Below are 19,628 nucleotides of genomic sequence, written 5' to 3'. Positions count from 1 at the left end.
AGATGTAGGGAGCCTATAACAAGGAAGATAACAAGAGATCCTATAAAAGTATTAGAAATATTTTGGGAGTTCTATGAAAGTTTGTATAAAGAAGAATTTTTATTTATTTTTTTTTTATTTTACATTTGTTGACCGGGCTAGTCTGGCTGGATACATGTCCATTTTCAGCAGAGGCCCGAGGAGAAAAGCTCCACTAATAAACTAAGTGACTAACAAATAACAAGTAAATAAAAAGCATGCAGGCAGCTAAGGGAAAAATTGATATATAGTATAGTAATGCAAAGGCAATTTAAACAAGAAATAGACAGCAGTACGGAATCATTATAACTTAAAATATTAACTATAGAAAGACTGCTAAAAAAGAATGAAGAAGGGAGAAAAATAGGAACAGGTAGAGAGTTTGTAAAAATTAGACATATTAGCCAGTTAGTAGCAGACATATTATGATGAGTACTACTTTTAGGATAGAGATTTGCACACAGGAAATTCTGGAACTAGGTGAGATACAAGGAGAGAAGACAGGTTACAGAGATAGTGGTGAGTAACATAAAAAGAGGAAGATGGGAGTAATAAACAGGCTGCTGGGTTGCTAGGTCTACTTCTTGAAGGGATAGAAGTAGTGAAATAGGGTAGGTAGAAGAGCATTGTAGGGTGTGGGAGAGAGTGATTGTTTCTTAAGCTCAGTCAGGATTTGAGCAGGGGCATAGCCAGTGAGATTGCAAATGTTTCCTTATTTGTTTTTTGAAAAGGTGGGATGAGCCTAAAGTGGTTAGTTCTTTGGGAAGTTTATTCCAGTGAGATCCAACAATACTGGCAAATAAGGAGTCACCTGCTTTATTGTAGGATTTGAGAGTAGCTACTAGAAGTTTGTTGGCTGAGCGAAGGGAAGTAAGATTTTTGTATGGGGCGATAAGGTTATTAAGTATGGGTGTATTAGAGGGGTAATGGAGAATTTTATAAGTGATGACTAATTGCTGTAGGAGAATTTGATTCTGTAGTTCTAGCCAGTTAAGGTTTTTGAGATTATGACAATGGTGAGTTCGATATGGGGAACCAGTGGCAAACCTGGCAATACTATGGTAGGCTGTGGCTAGTTTCTGGTGGTTAGCTTTTGAAATGTTAATAAATGAGGGGGAGGCATACAGTAGTGTAGATAGGAGATAAGTTTGGGCTAGAGACACTCGGGTAGCTGCAGTAAGAAAGGGCTTAAGTCTATAAAGGGCACCTATCTTTTTATTAACAGCCTTGATGGTTAGATCAATGTGACAGTCAAAGCTCAGTTGATTGTCTATAGTAACGCCTAGGAGTTTGGTGGAACAGTCAGGATTGATGATAGTGCCATTGTCAGACATAATGGAAAATGAGATTTGGGCAGATTTAAGGGTTGGTGTAAAGAGTAGTAATTTGTTTTTTTGGGGATTAAGGAGGAGACAGATATGTTGGAACCATTTTTCTGCCGCAATAAAGATTTTCTGGGTGGAAGAGTGGAGTTCAACTGAAGATGAAGCAGAACAGAGTAGAATCATCTGCATACTGAATACAAGTGGATGTTGGGAGTGAAGTAGCCAGGTTATTTATAAATGTAGAGAAGAGGAGGGGACCTAAGATGGATCCTTGAGGAACACCGATAGTGACTGGGAGCTGGGAGGATATATGGCTGTCCCAGAGGACAGCTTGTTTTCTATCATTCAAATATGAGTCAAACCATTGTACTGCTGGAGTCAAGAGATAGTGATGTCAATGTATCTAGGAGTAGTTGATGGTTAACCATATCAAAGGCTTTGGAGAGGTCTAGGAATAAGGCAGAGGAGAAAAGGTTGTTATTGCGATTTTTGTTTATTATGTCGGTGAAGGAGAGAAGGGCGGTGGAAGCACTATGGTGGGGCCTAAAACCATGTTGCGAGTCTACTAGTAGGCTATTTTGCAAGAGATGATTTAGGAGTTGATGGTGAATACAACGTTCCATGATTTTAGATAGAGGAGATAGTAGGGCTATAGGTCGGTAGTTAGAAAGTTCATTAGAGTTACCACCTTTATGGAGGGGAATAATATAGGAGACTTTCCAGCAGGATGGGATAGTAGATTCGGTTATTATTCTGTTAATTAAGATTGAGACTGGGTAAGCTACTTCTGATGCTGCTAGTTGTAGGTATTCAGCTGGCAGTTTGTCGGCTGAAGGGGTGCAAGGTTTAAGTTTAGAGATTAACTTACGTATGTGGGATGTGGAGACTGTGCTAAATTTTAGAGTGGGGGTGTTATTTTGAGGAGAGGTGTTTTGAGGGGAAGGGGGGGGGAGTCATGGTGTTTGCTAGAGAGGTGACTGTTTCAGAGAAGAAGTTGTTAAAGGTATCGGCTATTATGTCGGGTGGAGTTTGAGCTAAGGTAGCAGGTGTGGGTGTTTTGGTATTCCCTGGATGTAGCAGTATATTGATTCCTGACCAGAATTTTTTGGGGTTGTAATTTTGGTTTTGTTGATATTGAAGGTAATAGTTCTTTTTATCAAGATGGGTGAGTTTTTTTGTAGTATTTCTAAGGTGTTTGAAGTTTAGAAGGTCAGCAGGGTTTTTAGTGGTTCTCCATTTAGTCCAAATTTTATTTCTATCTAGCATAGTTTGTTTGGTTGTTTTGGAAAGCCAAGGGGCAGCTTTGGAGCTTATTCTAATTAATCGAGCAGGGGCATGCTGCTGTAGAATTTGTAGGAAAGTGTTATTGAAATAGGCAACTACTTCGTCAAGTGGGAGGTGTTTTAGAGTTGACCAGTTGCATACCTTGAGGTCATTAAGGAAAGAGGACAGGTTAAATTTTTTTTTGTTGCGTACAGTACGGTAAATAGCTTGTTTGAGAGTATTATCTTTTTGTTTAGTGATTTAGTAAGAAGATGGTCACTAATATTGTCTGGGAGTATTCCAGTCTTATAAGAATGGGGATTAATGTTAATCAATATCCAGTCCAGGATTGCTTGTTTATTGGTTGTTTTGTCAATTCTAGTTGGGGAGTTAATAGTTTGTTGAAAGTTAAAGAGATTGAGGTGAATGGTAGGTTTGGGAGAGATGCAGGAGTTCCAATCAATATTAAAGTCACCTAAGATTATAGTTTCTTGAGGGAAGTTGCAGGAGACCCAACTGAGAATATTTTCAAGTGTGTTTAAGTTATTGCCTGGAGGGATGTAGGAACATATTATGTAGATGGCTTTGTTTTTGTTTAGTTGGAGTTTGGTGCAGAGTATTTCAGCATTACCTAGGGAGGGAGGTAGGGAGTCCAATAAGGACACCCGTAGTTGGGATTTGTAAAGTAAAGCTACTCCTCCTCCCTTTTTGTTAGGACGATCTTGCCTTAAGGTGCTATAGCCAGATGGAGTGATTTCGTTGTCTTTAGTACCTGGTTTAAGCCAGGTTTCAGTGAGACAGAGGATTTCAAAGAAAAATATGGAAATCAAGAAAAGGTACAAAAGGAAATGTTTCTGTAAGAATTAAATATGCTAAGCTAGAGGTAGATGAGGCTCAATTACTAACAGGATAGAAGGAGATGAGATAAAAGTGGTGATGTATAACCAATCTACAGGAAAGTAACCAGGAATAGATGGTATTCCTGTGGAAGCTAGGAAGGAAAAAACTGATAAAGAGCGGGAAGGTTTTGTTTAACAGTATTTTAAGAGGAGGAGAAGCACCAACATCCTGGAAGAAAGCAGTGGTAGCTGTAATACCTAAAGAGGATAAAGATCCATCAGATCCAGTTTCATACAGGCTCATTTCAGTTCTCAACCATGATTATAAAGTGTTCATGTCTATAATGGCTAAAAGACTGGCAAAAGTAATGCCAAAAATGATAGAGAGGGATCAATGTGGTTTTCTGGAGGAGAGGCAAATATTTTACATCATTAACAGAGCACTGACGATTCAGAGGGAAGCAAAATGTAAGAAAATACCACTGTTGTTGGTAGGTCTACTTGCAGAGAAAGCATTTGACAGAGTATGCTGGGACTTTATGAGCAGAGCAGTGGAAGCATTTGCATTCGCTGATAAAATTATAAGGTTGATTAGGAGAATATATGAGGGATCAGAGGCAAAAAGTGTCTGCGTTCCTCTCTGATAATTCATACTTGAGCAGAAGAATTAGGCAGCGGTGTCCTCTTTCCCCTTATTATTTGCATTATATTTAGAACTATTGGCAAAGAAAATAAGGGACTCAGAAATTCAAGGATATAATTGGTATGGTAGTCAAGAAAAGATGGCTCTATTTGCAGATGATATTATTTTATACCTGATATAACCAGAAATGACATTACCGTGTTGAATGTTTTAAATCTTTTCAGGATACAAAATTATTGAAGCTAAACCAAAGGCAATAGTGCTAAATTATGAACCCACACAAAAATTGGTTCAGCAATATCCACACTTATGGGGACATGATAAAAAATGAAGTACGGAGTATGGATTAAAATGATTCCGGTGTGACAGCTAAGGATATGTTGAAAGTGACTAAACAAAAGACAATATAAAAATTGAGAAATTGGAATCTCTGTTATATGGGTATGGATAGTAAGATACAAGCAGTTAAAATGTATTTAGTCCCTTTAGTCTTATACACAGGTCAGGCATAGTTTTATCAACCAGAGGAGACGTTGTGGATAGCAATTAATAAAGATCTGAAGGATTTTATCTGGGAGGAGAAGACGGCACGAGTCAAGTGGGATAAGCTGATTCTTCCAATAGAACAAGGCAGACTGGGACTGCCCAGTTTGAAAGGGTATTTCAGAGCTACACAGTTAAGGCTCCTATACAGAGCACAAGCAGAAACCTAGAATTCAAAGTGGAAAGGGATGATAATGAAATGGGGGAAGTTCAAGCAATAAGACTGGGATTTTGGATGCAGATCTTTAAAGAGAATAACAGTAATCATACAGAATATTATAGCCATAAAGTAGCAGAAAGTATTCTAAGCACTAAGCCAACACTTTGTGTGACAGGGAAGAAACAGGTACTCGGGAGCATATTTTCTGGGAGTGCGGTGGGTTGGCGGACTTTAAGGATTCCCAGCAGGATGCACTGTCAGAGATTGTGGGTGGATGGATTGGTGTGATGAGGGAGATGATTTTTTTGAGCTATGATACACAATTGGAATTGCCTAGACATAGCAAGGCCTTACTGTTTCTAATTATGGTGGCTACCGAAAAAACAATTACTAGAAAATTAAAATCTAAACCAACTATATTAGAAGTAGTGAATATAATCTTCTTTCAGCTTTTCCCGGTTAGGGTTCGCCACAGCAGAATTCCGGTCCGCTGATGAGGTAAAACAATTGGAATTAAGATCTTTAGAAAAGGGTAGGAGCAAAGTACATTGGAAAAAAATCAGAGTTGTGGGAACAATACATGCAGGGGAGGAATGAGGTTTAAAAGAAGGCAGGACTTAAATGAGCTATGTAAAGTTTGACTGAAAATGATTGGGTAGATTATAAGTGACGTACAATGTTTGCAACTGGAAATGTGTCAGTTTGGTATGTGATGTAAAATGCTTGCAACTAAGATTGTGTCGGTGTGGTTCATTTTAATTTATATAAATGTATGATTACTTATGTTTCTTGTTTAATAAAGTGGCAGGAAATGAATAATTTATGAAATGTTGCTTAGGTTATATGATATATAGAAATACATGTGAAGTATGCTGTTTGTTAATGTTAATTTAATATGGATTGGTTACTTTTGTATATATGTAAATTTGTCTGTGTCACAAGTGATAATTCAATAAAGGTCTTTTAAAAAAGTAATTAATCAACCAGTCTCAGGTGAAAAGTAAAAAAGTAAAAAACATGAAAAATCTCAAGAGAGAGGACAAGGAGAAAAAGGAGTAACAGGATGGAAGCGTTTAAAGACGTTCCACATTAAGAAAAACTTTCTACACTGTTCTAAAACATAATTATATAGTCCTAACAAGGGAACAGTAGACAATCAACAAAGTAATTAAAAAGTTGAAAAAAAATCGAAGACTTGGAAAAGAAAAGAACAGCTCTGGGATCAGAGGTACATCAGCATAATAGATGGCTGGTATAAACAGAAAAAGTTACACTGGCAAAAATGAAAAGTGGATGATCTAGAAAACAAATCCATAAGAAACAACATAAGGATAACAGGAGTGTCAGAGCATAACTAGACAGAATGCTGCAGGAATAGTTGGAAACAAGAGTTCACTTACCCAGATTACAAGAACCAATGACAGAAGGAATCTACAGAGTTGATACAATCAGAGGTGGAAGACGAATACAGCTGACACACTACCTTAGCATGCCTGCACACAAGACATTGTGAGACAAGCCACAGCACTTAAAGTGATATACTTTAATGGTATGTTCATAAAATTGGGAGAGGATTATTCTGATTTCATGTATAAAATAAGGAATGTCTGTCTAGTTGGACCACTGAAAGCCAAGGGAATTCATGCATGGATTAACTACCTTTCTATCTTATGGAAGGGGGCAAGGATAGAGAGAAGCACAGGCTTTTGTTATGGAAATTGTGCACAGTGGAGGCTGGAGTAACAGACACAAAGAAATTAATTTGTATAACCCACCAGAATTGGACTGGTAGACAAACATGTTAAGGACCAGAGAGGAGGTAAAATTACAACTGTCATGGAGAATATCTGTTATGGATACAAATGTGAGTAAACAAGATAAAGAGAAAGTAAACAAAGGAACGCAGAGTGATACTGATAAGTGGAGCTGATAAGATACCGCGCATAGTAGACAACAGAAGTGGAGAAAAGAACATAGAAAATAGATAAAGTACGAGGGAAGTACACAAAAAAGGTACAGAAAGAAGAGATCAAAGCAGAAATCCAGTAGAAGAGGGGAATCCAATAACAACTGCAGCATAAGCACAGCCAGATATAATACAATAAGCAGATAAAGAATATACCATCAAAGAAAACACTGTAACTGAAGCCTCAGGAGGTTTAGGTGTCCAGTGCTGGACACCAGAAGGACTGAGCAGGGGGAATAGTCAATGGAGGAAGGAAAAAAAAGCAAATTGGGATGGTGGCAGAAAAATCTGACGAGAAGAGAAGCCATCTATAAATGGACAACCTGGTCTTATAGGAAAGATGAAAGAAGAAATGAGAGGCAGTGCAAGAAAAAGAAAGTGAATGTACACAGTAAACTCCATTATATGCAAGCATTGAGTCATGACTTCATGTCAAAACAACTGAGACACTACAGTCATAGAAGTGATGGGACAAAAGGGGGTAGTAGATGAGACTGACAAATGGCATCTGTGAACACGAGGCACTATTCAATGCTAAGAAATAAATATATATTTTTAATGCACTGTGCTCCAGCAGTAACAGAAATGTAATGCACAAAGATGGGGGCACAAACAGGAAGAATGCTGTTACATGTTGTTTCCTTTGATAGACCATATTCATAGCCGGTGTTAGGCATCAACAAAACCTGCGGCCGCGGGGAGCCCCCAGTTACCACCCCATGAATGAGGTCTCCATCCAGCAGCCATGGGTTGCTCTGACCGTTACTTTCTTGGCTCAGCTCCTCATGGACATCTGCACAATTCCCTGATGTCAGCATGCAAATTGGAACTGCTTTTCCGGGTTTTTTTTTTTTTTAATTCGTTGGCAAGCTGCACTCAATCAGGTCTGCACAGTGAAACAAGAGATCTGATTGGGTGCAGCAGCCTGGGAACCAAGTTCTTGTGTTTGTTTTTTCTTTTTTACAGTGAAACAAGAAATCTGATTGAGTGCAACAGCCTGGGAACTAAGTTCTTGTTTTATTTTCTTTTTTTAAAGTAGGAAGTGATAAAGCAAGGACCTGATTGGTCCTTGCAAAACACTTCCTGTATAAACTGCCTTTAAAAAAGCACATGTGGGTAAGAAGGATCACGTCTCTTGTTTTTAAACAGAGGAGTTTTCCTTAGCAGCAGATCATGGAGATTGAGCCGGGTTTGGACCAGTGTGAGGACGGACTATATCAGAGAACAGTGGATTAATGCCTTTGGAGTGGTTGTGGAAGTGGTTATTGGAGAATACCTTTTTCAACTGTCTTTCTAAGGGCAATTTATCAAAAGGTCTTAAAAATTGAGGGTATAACCTGGACCATTTTATGGCTGGTTATGACCTGTTAGATAGTTTTGGAGCCAATGGAGGGCTAGGGGGATGAGAATAAGTTTGGCAAGAGTAGTTAACAGTTTGCTGAGAAACTGTATCAAAGGTCTTTAATAAATTGAGAAAGACAAATGACCCTATTTCACCTTCATTTCTAAATTGATGGTGTTGGTATAACTGAGGCCTAAAGCAGTGTTGGGATTTGGCAAGTAAATTATTCGTTGTGACATACTGCAGAAGTTGAGAATGAATGCATCTCTCTAGGAGTTTAGCTAGTGGGGACAGAATTGCTCTGGGCCTATAATTTGTAAGGTCTGTCAAGTTTCCACCTTGGTGCAAGGGTATAATGTGTGATATTTCCCAAATGGTTGTGACATATTGCTCAGTAATGGATCTATTAAGTATTCAGGGTAAGAATTGGCTTTGGCTGCTATTTTTTTAAATTCTCCTGGTAGATTATCAGATGAATTTGCAGTAGGTTTTGAGTTTTTACGAGTTTTTTAAACTCTGTTCTGTTATCTAGGATTATAGTACTGTTTTAAACTATCCCCGATGATATGCCTTGTTCTGCAGTTTTTTGGTTGTTTGAATTATGCCGAGAGATTAGGAGGTTGATGATGCCTGTATGTTGTTTAAAATGCTAATGTTGGGAGGGTAGTTAGCGGTTGTGAGAATGTTGCTGAAGGTATAGATGTTTTGAATGTATACTAATGCAAACACTGTTAAGCTACTACTGTGTATAACTGCAATGTTCAACTCACTGATGCAATGACTGCAATTGTTTTTGTTGTCCATAGTTATTGTGTTGAAAGTTTGGGAGTGTTGTTAGGGCTTGTGAGAATGTTGCAGTCTTCAATGTTTGCCTGGAGTTTTTTTTTTTTTTTATGGGGGCTAATGTACTGTATAAGCACATTGTTAATGCTACACTTTTGTTTTTTTTCCACTTTATCCAGAATTATTGTGCTGAGACTTCAGGGTGGGGGTGAAAAATCCACAGAATGTACTGATACCTTAATACATGCCAATGCAAACTCTCTTCTGCTATTTAGGTTTATAGTTATGTTTAACTACCCCTGATGTTATGCCTTGTTGCAACAACTTCAATTTTTTTCATTGTCTGTAGTTACTGTGTTGAAAGTTTGGGAGTGTGATTAAGGCCTGTGAGAATGTTGCAGTCTTCAATGTTTGCCTGGAATTTTTTTTAATGTGGGGTCACGTACTGTATAAGCAGATTGTTAATGCTACGCCTTTGTCTTTTGTTTTCACTTCATCCAGAATTATTGTGCAGAGACTTTGGGGGGGGGTGAGAATTCTGCATAATGTACTGATATCTCAATGCAGGCTACTGTAAACACTGTTCTACTATCTAAATTTATAGTAATGTTTTAACCTATCCCTGATGTATTGCCTTGTTCTGCAGTCATTTTTGGCTTTCTGAATTATGTTGAGAGGTTAGGAAGCAGATGGGGCCTGCAAGAATGTGCACAATGTCTAGATGTTTTTGGTCTGTCCTCTCTCACAAAATGATGGCATAGCACAATCCGGAGTGCTGAAGCTACTAGCAAAATTGGACTTCATGTTTCATATCCTCCATGTAATGCATGATACACTCCCTGGCTTTATGCTTTTGTCCACAGATCCTGTGCTAAGGGGGTGTTGTGGGAATGTCTCCCGATGTGTGGCACTTCTACATCCTTCAGAAATTAGGTTTTCTAGCAAATCCATGATTTTACTCCTTTGTTCAACCAATGATTTTGGTTTGTTCAGGTGTGCCAAGAGAGTGGGAGGTAGTGGGTAGGTGTAGTCTTTTTTGCATCGTAACATTTCTCTTGCCTCATAGCTTGGTGTGTTACCCTTCAACCTTGTGTCTCTCCTAGTCATTTGATCTTTCAGACTTTAGTCTGTTCCAGAGAGTTTGTAATATCAATATTTTACATTGTTTGGAGCCTCTTCACGTGTGTGGGAGGATGAAAGGGGAAGAATTGCACAGAAAAAGCTGAGGTTCACCTCCAGGTTTAGGTATTTAACATAAAACTGTAACTTGGCCTTTCTCATTACTTGCTGTGCCTACTGGTTAGTAATTCCTCAATTTCTGCATGTGGTGCAATAGTGACTATAAGGAAGCAGAAACCCTGAAAAAGAAAGGAGAGATAAGAAAGGAGAACCCCATGAGGTAATAAGAAACGGGAGAGTTTAAAGTAGAAGGATTTATGAAGACCTTAAGGGGAAAGTGGAAAAAACAAAGAAAGTGATAAGGAAAAGATGGGAGAAGGAAAAGGGTAGCAGACCAGGAAAGATGAATGGTGAAAAGTCCTCAAAATAAAATTAAGGATGCATGTGCCAGGAGAACAGATAATATGAGTCTCACACAGATGGTATCTCACGCCAAAAAGATTATATAAGGAGAGAAGGAAAACAGACTCTAGATGCTGAATTAAACATATGTTCTGGGACTGTACCTCGGCTCAGCCAAAAAGATCAGGACAGAAGCTCTGTAAGTATGGAAGAGGGTCTATGAAAAATGAGCAAGACTCCTTTGGATTTTGCATGTGGGATGCAGGGAATGAAGGGGAATTGGCAAGAAAAGGAAATGCAAGAAATAAGACTAATAGCACAGACAGTCAAGAGTGTAACAGCCAGAAACTAGAAAATAAGGGGCAAGTATCAGAAAGGGGAGCTAGACAGCAAATTTGTAGACATTATAAGAAGTATAAAGCAGAAGAAAATGAGAGGGGTGGGAAATTGGAAGGAGGTGATGAGCTACTACCAATCAAAAGAGGGGATAGGAGTGAAAGTAATCAGAATAGTAATGAGAAGCGGTGAAACACAGGTATAAAATGAAAAAAGTGCACCATGCATGAGGATTGAGCAGTATGCAATTATGAATGTACATGAAAAAAAAAAGTCACTAAGTGCATAGAAAATGAAAAATCCCTTCAACAGCATCAACAACAGGCTGTCTATAAAAAATAATTACAATTACCCCCAGATTACTGCTCTATGATTTCAAATCATTATGCACTCTAAAAGTAATGTTTTAAAAAATCATGTCACATTTGGGTTAGCTAAATGTGTTTTAGACATTTTTTAATTTCAAGAAAAACACTGGCTAAATCTATCTGAATCAGAGACTCTCACAAATATCTAAGAATGGCTGGATATGAATCAACCACAGACACTAAACAGTGTAAAGCAGAAATGTTCTGCTGTATCTCATTGACATCAAATCAACAAAGGCAATAAAAATACAGATAGAATTAACGTGTATAATATTCACGAGTAGTTCCATACCATCAGTGCAAATAATCTTCTGAATTCCTCATGCAAATAAAAACTGCAAGTTCAACCAGTACCTGAAAAAATGCATTTCAGTACCAAGCAGGTGCCTGATGAGAATCCAAGGATCTAAAATGTTACCCACAGAACAGAAAAACTAAGTCCATTTAGAGGGAGCACATACTACCTTTAAAACCATGGTATCTGGCAAAATCCCCCCACCTTTCTCTGAGGTACAGTGACCTTGGAGTTAGCATACTGTAAGCAGCAGGGATGACAGGGCACATCCCACTATATCAGGAGGTCTAAGGGGTTTCATATCCCCTGTAAAAATAAAGAAAAGTGGTGACAGGGAGCTTTACAATTCATTCTTTAATTTTTGAATTATCAAGACTTACAGTATTAGGTCTTGTATCTGACCTTCATCCCCATGTGGGAGGCTTTGACATATGCATCCCTTTTCTTTACACAACTAATTCTATGGTCAGTGCACCTTAGGGAAGCAGGAATCTCCCTGTAGTATTTTCCTTGGATACAATAAATATTTATACTGCAGATGTGGCTGTCTCAGAGTATACCATCTTGTATAAGTTTCGTATAGAAATGTGACCACAGTCTTAAGGTAATCTTTCCTACCGTATCAGAATTCAGCACATTTCAGCAGGACTAAGCACCTTGATGAGTGCATTCACTTGCAAGAATTTGCATTGTTAATGCATGTGAAATAGGTACAAATGCAATATTGGATGGCTGGTGGTCACAGTGAAATCTATGCTATTTATGATTTGATATAGATTTTGTTAAATAAATCTTAACAAAATTCAGAACTTGATAGCATAGAAAAAAGATCACTTTACTTACTCTAAGAGTTCGAAATTAGATTTCTTTTCCAAGGCATTTGAGGGCATTTCTTTGTAAAACCTCCTGCATTACAAAAAAAGTGAATTAACATGTTACATATTTCTGAGAAACATAAATTATAAATCACACAACACTTCAAACTCTAATAAAGGCTTAAAAAGCACTCAATTATGTAAAAGTTCATTGCAAAGAAAATGTATGATTCATCACCATTTTCATAAACAATTTCAGAATACATTAGTATTCTCATAAAAATGTGAACGTGTACATTAAGTAAAATGAAATGTCACCAGTCTCATGCATGCCTATAATTAAATTCTTCAGCTTTTTCATTTCACTCTTATAGAGATGGTAGTTTAGCACTGGACAACATGCTTCAGTTTAATGTAATGCTACTAAATGAAAATGTCATGCAGCATATTTGCAATAATTCATCTTCTTTGTCAGTTTTGCATGAAGTGACTTAAGGACAACTTCACCCTCTACAGCAGTTAACTTCATACCAGGGCAGTTTTAGTTTCTATGAAATTCAACATTTTCACTTCCATTTTTCTTGCAATAGTGCATAAAGGTCCAGTCACTGTTTTCTCCTAATCAAATTGCATTGTTTCTAAAATAATTTGTCTAAGCCTGCAAGACACAAAAGAGACACACTCCTGTGGTTTTCATGTCTGTGTCTTGCTGATATCAAACTACAAAGAAACACAGAAAGAACAGCTAGAATGAAACAGATTTACAGATAGTACCTGAAGAAACATTACATGGAATGCAGGAATCAGATATTCTGCAATACTACATAAATAAACATGGAAATGTTTTCCCTTTTTGGCCACTGGAGTTCTCCTACTGCCCATATAACTTTAAAACATGAACAGAGAGTATGCAGTAATATACGTTTTTTGAAGCTCCCTTGTTAGGTATACTGCCAGTCCCAAACCATTGAGCAGTCTGCTATACCAGACATCCAATTAAGACAGTATGGGCGATGGTGTGCAAACTTACTTGCCGTATCACGTAAAATATATAGCAAAACTTGCAATTTAGATCCTTTACCTGGTGTAAAATTCAGTGTGGAGGGAAACATTTTTAGCTGCTTATATATATCAATGTTTCCACGGACACCCTTAAAAAGTCATTGACTTACAATACTACCACTGAAAAGTCAATGTGGAAACAAACCATCTGATCTACTGTGCCTCACTTATGCCATATTAAAAGGGACACAAAGTGCATTGTAAAGGCAGACAGACTTGAATATTCACAACCATAGTCTGAAGATGTATACAAGCATTCCTGTGCAGTGTTAACTTTTATGACGTTGCCCACTACCTGAGTCATGGCACTAGCACACAACTACCATCCTCTATTCTTAAATGGTGAACAAGTGCGCCTAGTATACCACTGCATGCTAGAAGCCCCTGTGCTCAGGATGTATGACAGTGATGTGTAGCAAAGCAGCTCTACAAAACTCAGCACAGACAGGCAGCTCAGTAAGGTATTTTATACCTTACAGAGCTGCCTGTTACTACAGCACTGTGCTTTGCTGTCTTGTCTGTGAATGATTCCTAAAAAAATGTCATTTTTTAAACAAGACAGTGGGGGCCAGAGGTAATGATGACATCTGGTACTGTGTGAACTGTTACTGGTGAAAGACTGCCATCATTATTATTATAGTGCCTGCATATCTAAACTGCTTCTTACTGAAATTGGTACACCTTATTTGCTGTAGTAGATTAGATCCAGGCCTGCTGAATCTAGCTTTGTTTGTATAACCTGAGCACTAATATAGGCATTCTTTAAAGTATTCAATTGTATTTTTTAGTAACTTGATTAAAGTATAGCTATCATTCTAAGTCTTTTGGATTAAGCACTTGGGCTTCAGACCAGTTGTTTTACATTAGGAAGGTTTGTGGCCTGCACTGTGGTGGCAGGACAGGCAGCTTACATCCTTCTAAGTTGGGAACTGCTGATTGAGGGCTCAGTGTCTGTTATTCTAAAAGTGTATTAATTCTGGTTTAAGCACTTGGGCTTCACGCCAGTTGTTTTACATTAAGAAGGTTTGTGGTCTACACTGTAGTGGCAGAACAGGTAGCTTACAACCTTCTAAGTTGGGAACTGCTGATTGAGGGCTCAGTGTCTGTTATTCTAAAAGTGTATTAATTCTAGTTTAAGCACTTGGGCTTCAGGCCAGTTATTTTACATTAAAAGGGTTCGTGGTCTGCACTCTTGTGGGAGGAGAGGCTGGACTCTGCCCTTCTGAGCTGGGAATTTCTGGTTAAAGGCTTATAGTGCCTGCATATTTGAACTGCTTCTTACTGAAATTGGTACACCTTGTTTGCTGTAGCATAGACTAGATCCAGGCCTGCTGAATCTAGCTTTATTTGTATGATGCTTGTTTGTTTGCTTATTTCCCTGAAACGCTAATTCCACCTAAAACGCCGCTTTTCAGTGCTTCTGTGGATCCCTAGTGATATCTGCATTGCTTACTGTACTTATTTGATTGTTTCACTTGAAAGAAAGTTACTGTTTGTCGTTTTTGCATTTAAGTTACCTGAAACACATTGCATTTAAGTTACCTGGCACTTGCTCACTAAAGCAATTATATAAGTCAGCACTAAAATATTAAAAGCACTACACCCTCACAAACTCCCCTTGAGTACTTCTTTCCCCAGTGGCCCTTTTTTACAATTATAAAGGAATTCCAATACTATTCTAGCATGTCCAAAGGTCAGTTGTCAATCTCCTCTCTGGTCCAGCTGGTGAATCTGGGAATCTTGAGGCAATGTTACAACTGCCTCATGTACACAGACAACCCTCTCCTCCTCCCAACAAATTCCAACACATGTGAGAGATGCAACCATATAGCCATACTGGAGGCTAAGCTCTCTCAACTCAGTACTGGCGAAACCAGTCAGGAGGAGAAGGAAACCACACTCACTACAATTCCAGTCTCACATAGACCTACCACGACAGCAAACCAAACACATAAACACAAAAAAACATACTCGGAGGCTCTAAATAAAAATCTGCCTAAGCAGCAGAGACCTCCAAAGCAAACACCCAAGCAACCGCTACCCCAAAACAAAACACGTGCAACACATAGCTCACAAAGCCAGTGTGCCGAACAGTCACAGCCCTTAAGGCTAAACAACACACCTGATACACTTGTAATAGCTGACTCTATCATCAGGCACACTGACGTCCCGCTCACCAGGCTGAACAAGGAGAAGGTCACGGTGAGCTGCCTGTCGGGCGCTAGGATCCGCCACATAACACAAGCACTCAGGTCACTCCAAGGCAAGTACAAATATGACTCAGTCATTGTCCATGCTGGTATGAATGACCTGAGATGTACCTCCCTGGACTACATGAAAAGAGACATAGAGGAGATCTCTGAGCATGTAGCCCAGGCCGGTATGACCCTGACCTTGAGTAGCATCTTACCCTCACCAAGAATGATGCCACAATATGAAGACAAGATGATCAATTTCAACAATTGGCTTAAGTATTGGTGTCATTTAAAGGGGATCCAATGCCTGTCAGCCTGGGATGACATGCTCGACAAGCCACAATGCTTCGCTAGGGACGGCTTGCACCTGTCACCCCTGGGCTTTCAGATATTGGCAAAGGCTCTTGCTACCCCCATAGTGCCTTTTTTAGGCAAGGCTCAAAAGACAAACCCACCTCCATAGGTATTACAAGGGATAAGAAACTAAGAGTAATGCTACTCAATGCCAGAAGTCTAAACCTCAAGATGCATGCACTCGAAACTCTCCTTAGCATGGAGAAAATCGATATCTGTGCAGTAACAGAAACCTGGTTCAAGGCTCCCAAGAGCACCCCAGCACTACCAGGTTATACCTCATACCATGCTTTTCGGCCCCAAAACTTGGACAGTACCACAAAAGGAGGGGGAGTATCAATATTCGTCAAAGATACCCACACCTCCAGGTTGATGGCACAGCACGAAGCATCAGAGACTATCCATGTGCAACTAACAGTGGGTAAAACTGCCTTCCAGTTTATAACCTGCTACAGACCACCCTCCCAAACCCAGGAACCCCACTCGGCCTTCCTGAGAACACTGGAAAATATGAAGGTCTCTCCAAACACCATTATATTGGGCGACTTCAACTACCCAAACATAGACTGGGAGCATTACTCTAGCTCCAACACCCTAGCCCAAAGGTTCCTAGAATTTATAAACTCAAATGCTATGGAACAACTTGTTACCACTCCCACAAGAGGGGAAAACATACTGGAACTGATCATCACCAACATGGGGACTCTATGCTCCAGACCAGAAGTGTATCCCTCACTGGTAAGATCAGACCATAAACTAATCTCACTGGATATTCACATCCCGACTCCACCCCTGCCCTGAAAACCACAGTGAAAAACTTCTCTAAAGCAAATTTCACACTCCTCAAAACCGAGGTGGAATCCTTCAAAGCCCCCGGGCCTGTGGAAAATACGGCCCAGACAGTAGAATCCTTTGTAAACGCATTCTATGAACACCTTCAGGAATGCATGGATCATGCAATCCCAAATAAAACCAAGACCCAATCCTCCAAAGGCAGATGTCCTGTCTGGTGGACCCCAGCCATAAACAAACTATACAATAGAAGGAGGAAGCTACTACATGATAGAGCAAAATCCCAAAAAGGGAAGGCATCTCTGATCAGTATTAGTAAAAAACTACGGGCACTCATAAAATAATCTAAGGTCAGCTTCGAGAGAAAAATTGCACAGGACACTAAGGATAATCACAAGGCTTTCTTTAGTTATGTTAGGAACCTGATTGGGAATTCCCAGACATGCTCAGAATTAGTCCAAAATGACAAAAAATACACCGAACCCACAGACATTGCCAACATCCTAGCTGACAGGTTCAGCACAAACTTCTCCCCCATCCTCCCCACCAAAAGGGCAAATATTTATCCCAGCAGAGTGCTGCCCCTCTGACATCTCAGATGCTCAGGTAAGAGCTGCCCTCTCCAAAGCAAAAAACACAGCATCAATGGGACCAGACGGTGTCCCAGGCTGCGTCCTACATGAACTCCAAGAAGAGCTAAACCCAAACATAAAACTACTGTTCAATCTTAGCCTTACTACAGGATATGTACCCAAAGAGTGGCGTACAGCAACAGTGGTCCCTCTCCACAAAGGTGGTGCCTCAACGGATCCTGGAAACTATCGCCCCATAAGCCTGACTAGCTTAGTCTGCAAAGCTATGGAAAGGATCATCATGGACCTCATAAATAAAGATATTGGGGACCTACAGACACTGGATTCTACCCAGTTCAGCTTTGTTAAGGGCAGATCCTGCCTCTTAAACCTGGTTGATTTCTTTGAAACAAGTCACCAAGGCCATTGACGAGGGGAAGGTGGTCCACACAGCCTACCTGGACCTGGCAAAAGCCTTCGATACAATACCCCACTCGGGCATTATAGATAAGCTCACCAGCTGAAATATAAACCCCTATGTCACTAGATGGGTTGCAAACTGTCTCAAGGACAGAACCCACATGGTTAGAATTGCTGGAGCCATGTCAGACTCCAAACCAGTTACAAGTGGCATCCCACAAGGCTCAGTCCTGGGACCTCTCTTGTTTGGTATATATTTCTCGGAGGTACAGGCCAACACGGAAGGACTGTGGCTGACTAAGTTCGCAGATGACTGCAAACTGGGCACCATAATCGACTCTCCAGCCGACACAAGCATCCTCCAAAAGAGCCTCATAGAAACAGACAACTGGTGCCAGAGCCATGGCCTCAAGCTAAACGCCAAAAAGTGCATAGTCATCCCTTTTGGCAAAAACAAAGTGCCCACAAATTACCACATAGGTGGTAATCCATTAAGTACAGAAGAAGTAATTAGGGACCTGGGGACCCAAGTTGATAGCAATCTCTCATTTGACAACCATGTGGCCAAAGTGGTTAGAAAAACATTTTATATAGCCCACCTAATCATGAAGGGATTCACATCTAGATCAGGGAAGGTCATCGTGCCTCTTTACTCATCCCTCATCAGGCCCATAATTGAGTACAATGCCCCTTTCGGGATGTACCTTACCAGACACCTGCAGCAACTGGAAAGACCCCAAAAGTACCTCACCAAGAGGATCATAGGGCTCAAACAGATGCCATATGCTGCCCGGTTAAAGAAACTCCAGCTCTACTCAGTGGCATACCGCCTGCTCAGAGGCGATCTGTGCCTGACGTATAAAGCCATGTCCAACCCGAATTAATGGACATGCTGCACCTCAGAAAATCCAAATCCCATCGAGCTACGGGCTCGAGAGACTTGAACCTCAGCACTGAAATAAATAGGACATGCTGGAGGGACAGATTCATAACCCAGAGGCTCCCTTCACTCTGGAATAAAATCCCAGTCCAGGTTAGGCAGAGTCCCTCATTGACTCTCTTCAAGAGGAATCTTGATGAGTGGATGGGAGATCGTAGGTTTACCCCGGGTATCACTTCTGTGTCACTGTTAGACAGAGGCACAGTATACTAACCTCGAAAAAGGGCATAGCAAAATTAATTTAAAATGGGTGGCGAAAGCCAAACACACTCTGGCTAGGCTTATAAATGCCCTAGGGCAGATAGCCTAGTATGAACCTATGAACAAGTTTAGCTTTGACAGTAGGTTTGCCTGCATCACAAGGGACTCTGTTGCCATTAGGGTTGCCTTCCCTGCAACTGTGCTTTTCTTTCTTTATTTATTTGAATCACACTAATATTTTTGTTCAGTGCTATCAGCTGAATAACATAGTATCAGATGCGGGGGAGGGGCTTTTGTGATGCCAGGGGCAGCATCACTGAACACATGCAGTTGGATTCCTGTTCATTATCCCATTCCAGACAGATGATACTCTGCTGCTTGTGTTTTTAAGAATGGCTTACATTTGGGAAGAGTACAATTTGCACATATACTTCAAGCATAACAGCATACATTGATTCATTCCATTGTGCTACTACTTCTATGAATCACAGTGGGCTCTGCTGTGTCTGTCTCTGATGGAGCAAGCCTGCATCATAGTACATGATGTTTATGAACAGTACTCCATGACTAAAAAAATGCATCACTACAGCTGTCCTCATTGGCCTGTTATCGGGTATAACAAATTACAAAATAATACTAAACACAGTGAAACTAAAGCATCAGATCCACATGTAATATCCAACTGTAGTGAAAAACCTGCATTTCTTAAGTTTCCAGGTAGAGCTTCCTGTAAAGCACATCTACTTCAATAATTGTAACTAAAACTAAGCTCAGTGCTGCAAAATACATTTTATGCTTGCATCTAAACACAGAATCTACATTATTTTTGCAAATACATAATTTGAATTCACAATTAAGTCAGGTTGCATGGCATC

At 39.8% G+C, this 19,628-nt stretch overlaps 1 protein-coding gene across 7 annotated transcripts in view; it reads right to left on the bottom strand.

The window, feature by feature from the left end:
- Positions 1-19,628, bottom strand: part of PTK2B (protein tyrosine kinase 2 beta) — a 2,401,727-nt gene that overhangs the window by 625,157 nt on the left and 1,756,942 nt on the right. For all 7 annotated transcript variants that reach the window (XM_044062346.1, XM_044062339.1, XM_044062341.1 and 4 more), the window contains one exon: positions 12,246-12,308. In XM_044062346.1, coding sequence (XP_043918281.1) covers positions 12,246-12,308 — 63 coding nt within the window. The remainder of the gene's footprint in view (positions 1-12,245; positions 12,309-19,628) is intronic.

This window comes from Protopterus annectens, chromosome 2.part1, assembly GCF_019279795.1.
Source record: "Protopterus annectens isolate FY-2018-M chromosome 2.part1, PAN1.0, whole genome shotgun sequence".
In the NCBI taxonomy this organism is placed as follows: domain Eukaryota; kingdom Metazoa; phylum Chordata; order Ceratodontiformes; family Protopteridae; genus Protopterus; species Protopterus annectens.
The sequence above is the reverse complement of the archived record's forward strand: the minus strand, read 5'-3'. Positions and strand labels throughout refer to the sequence as shown.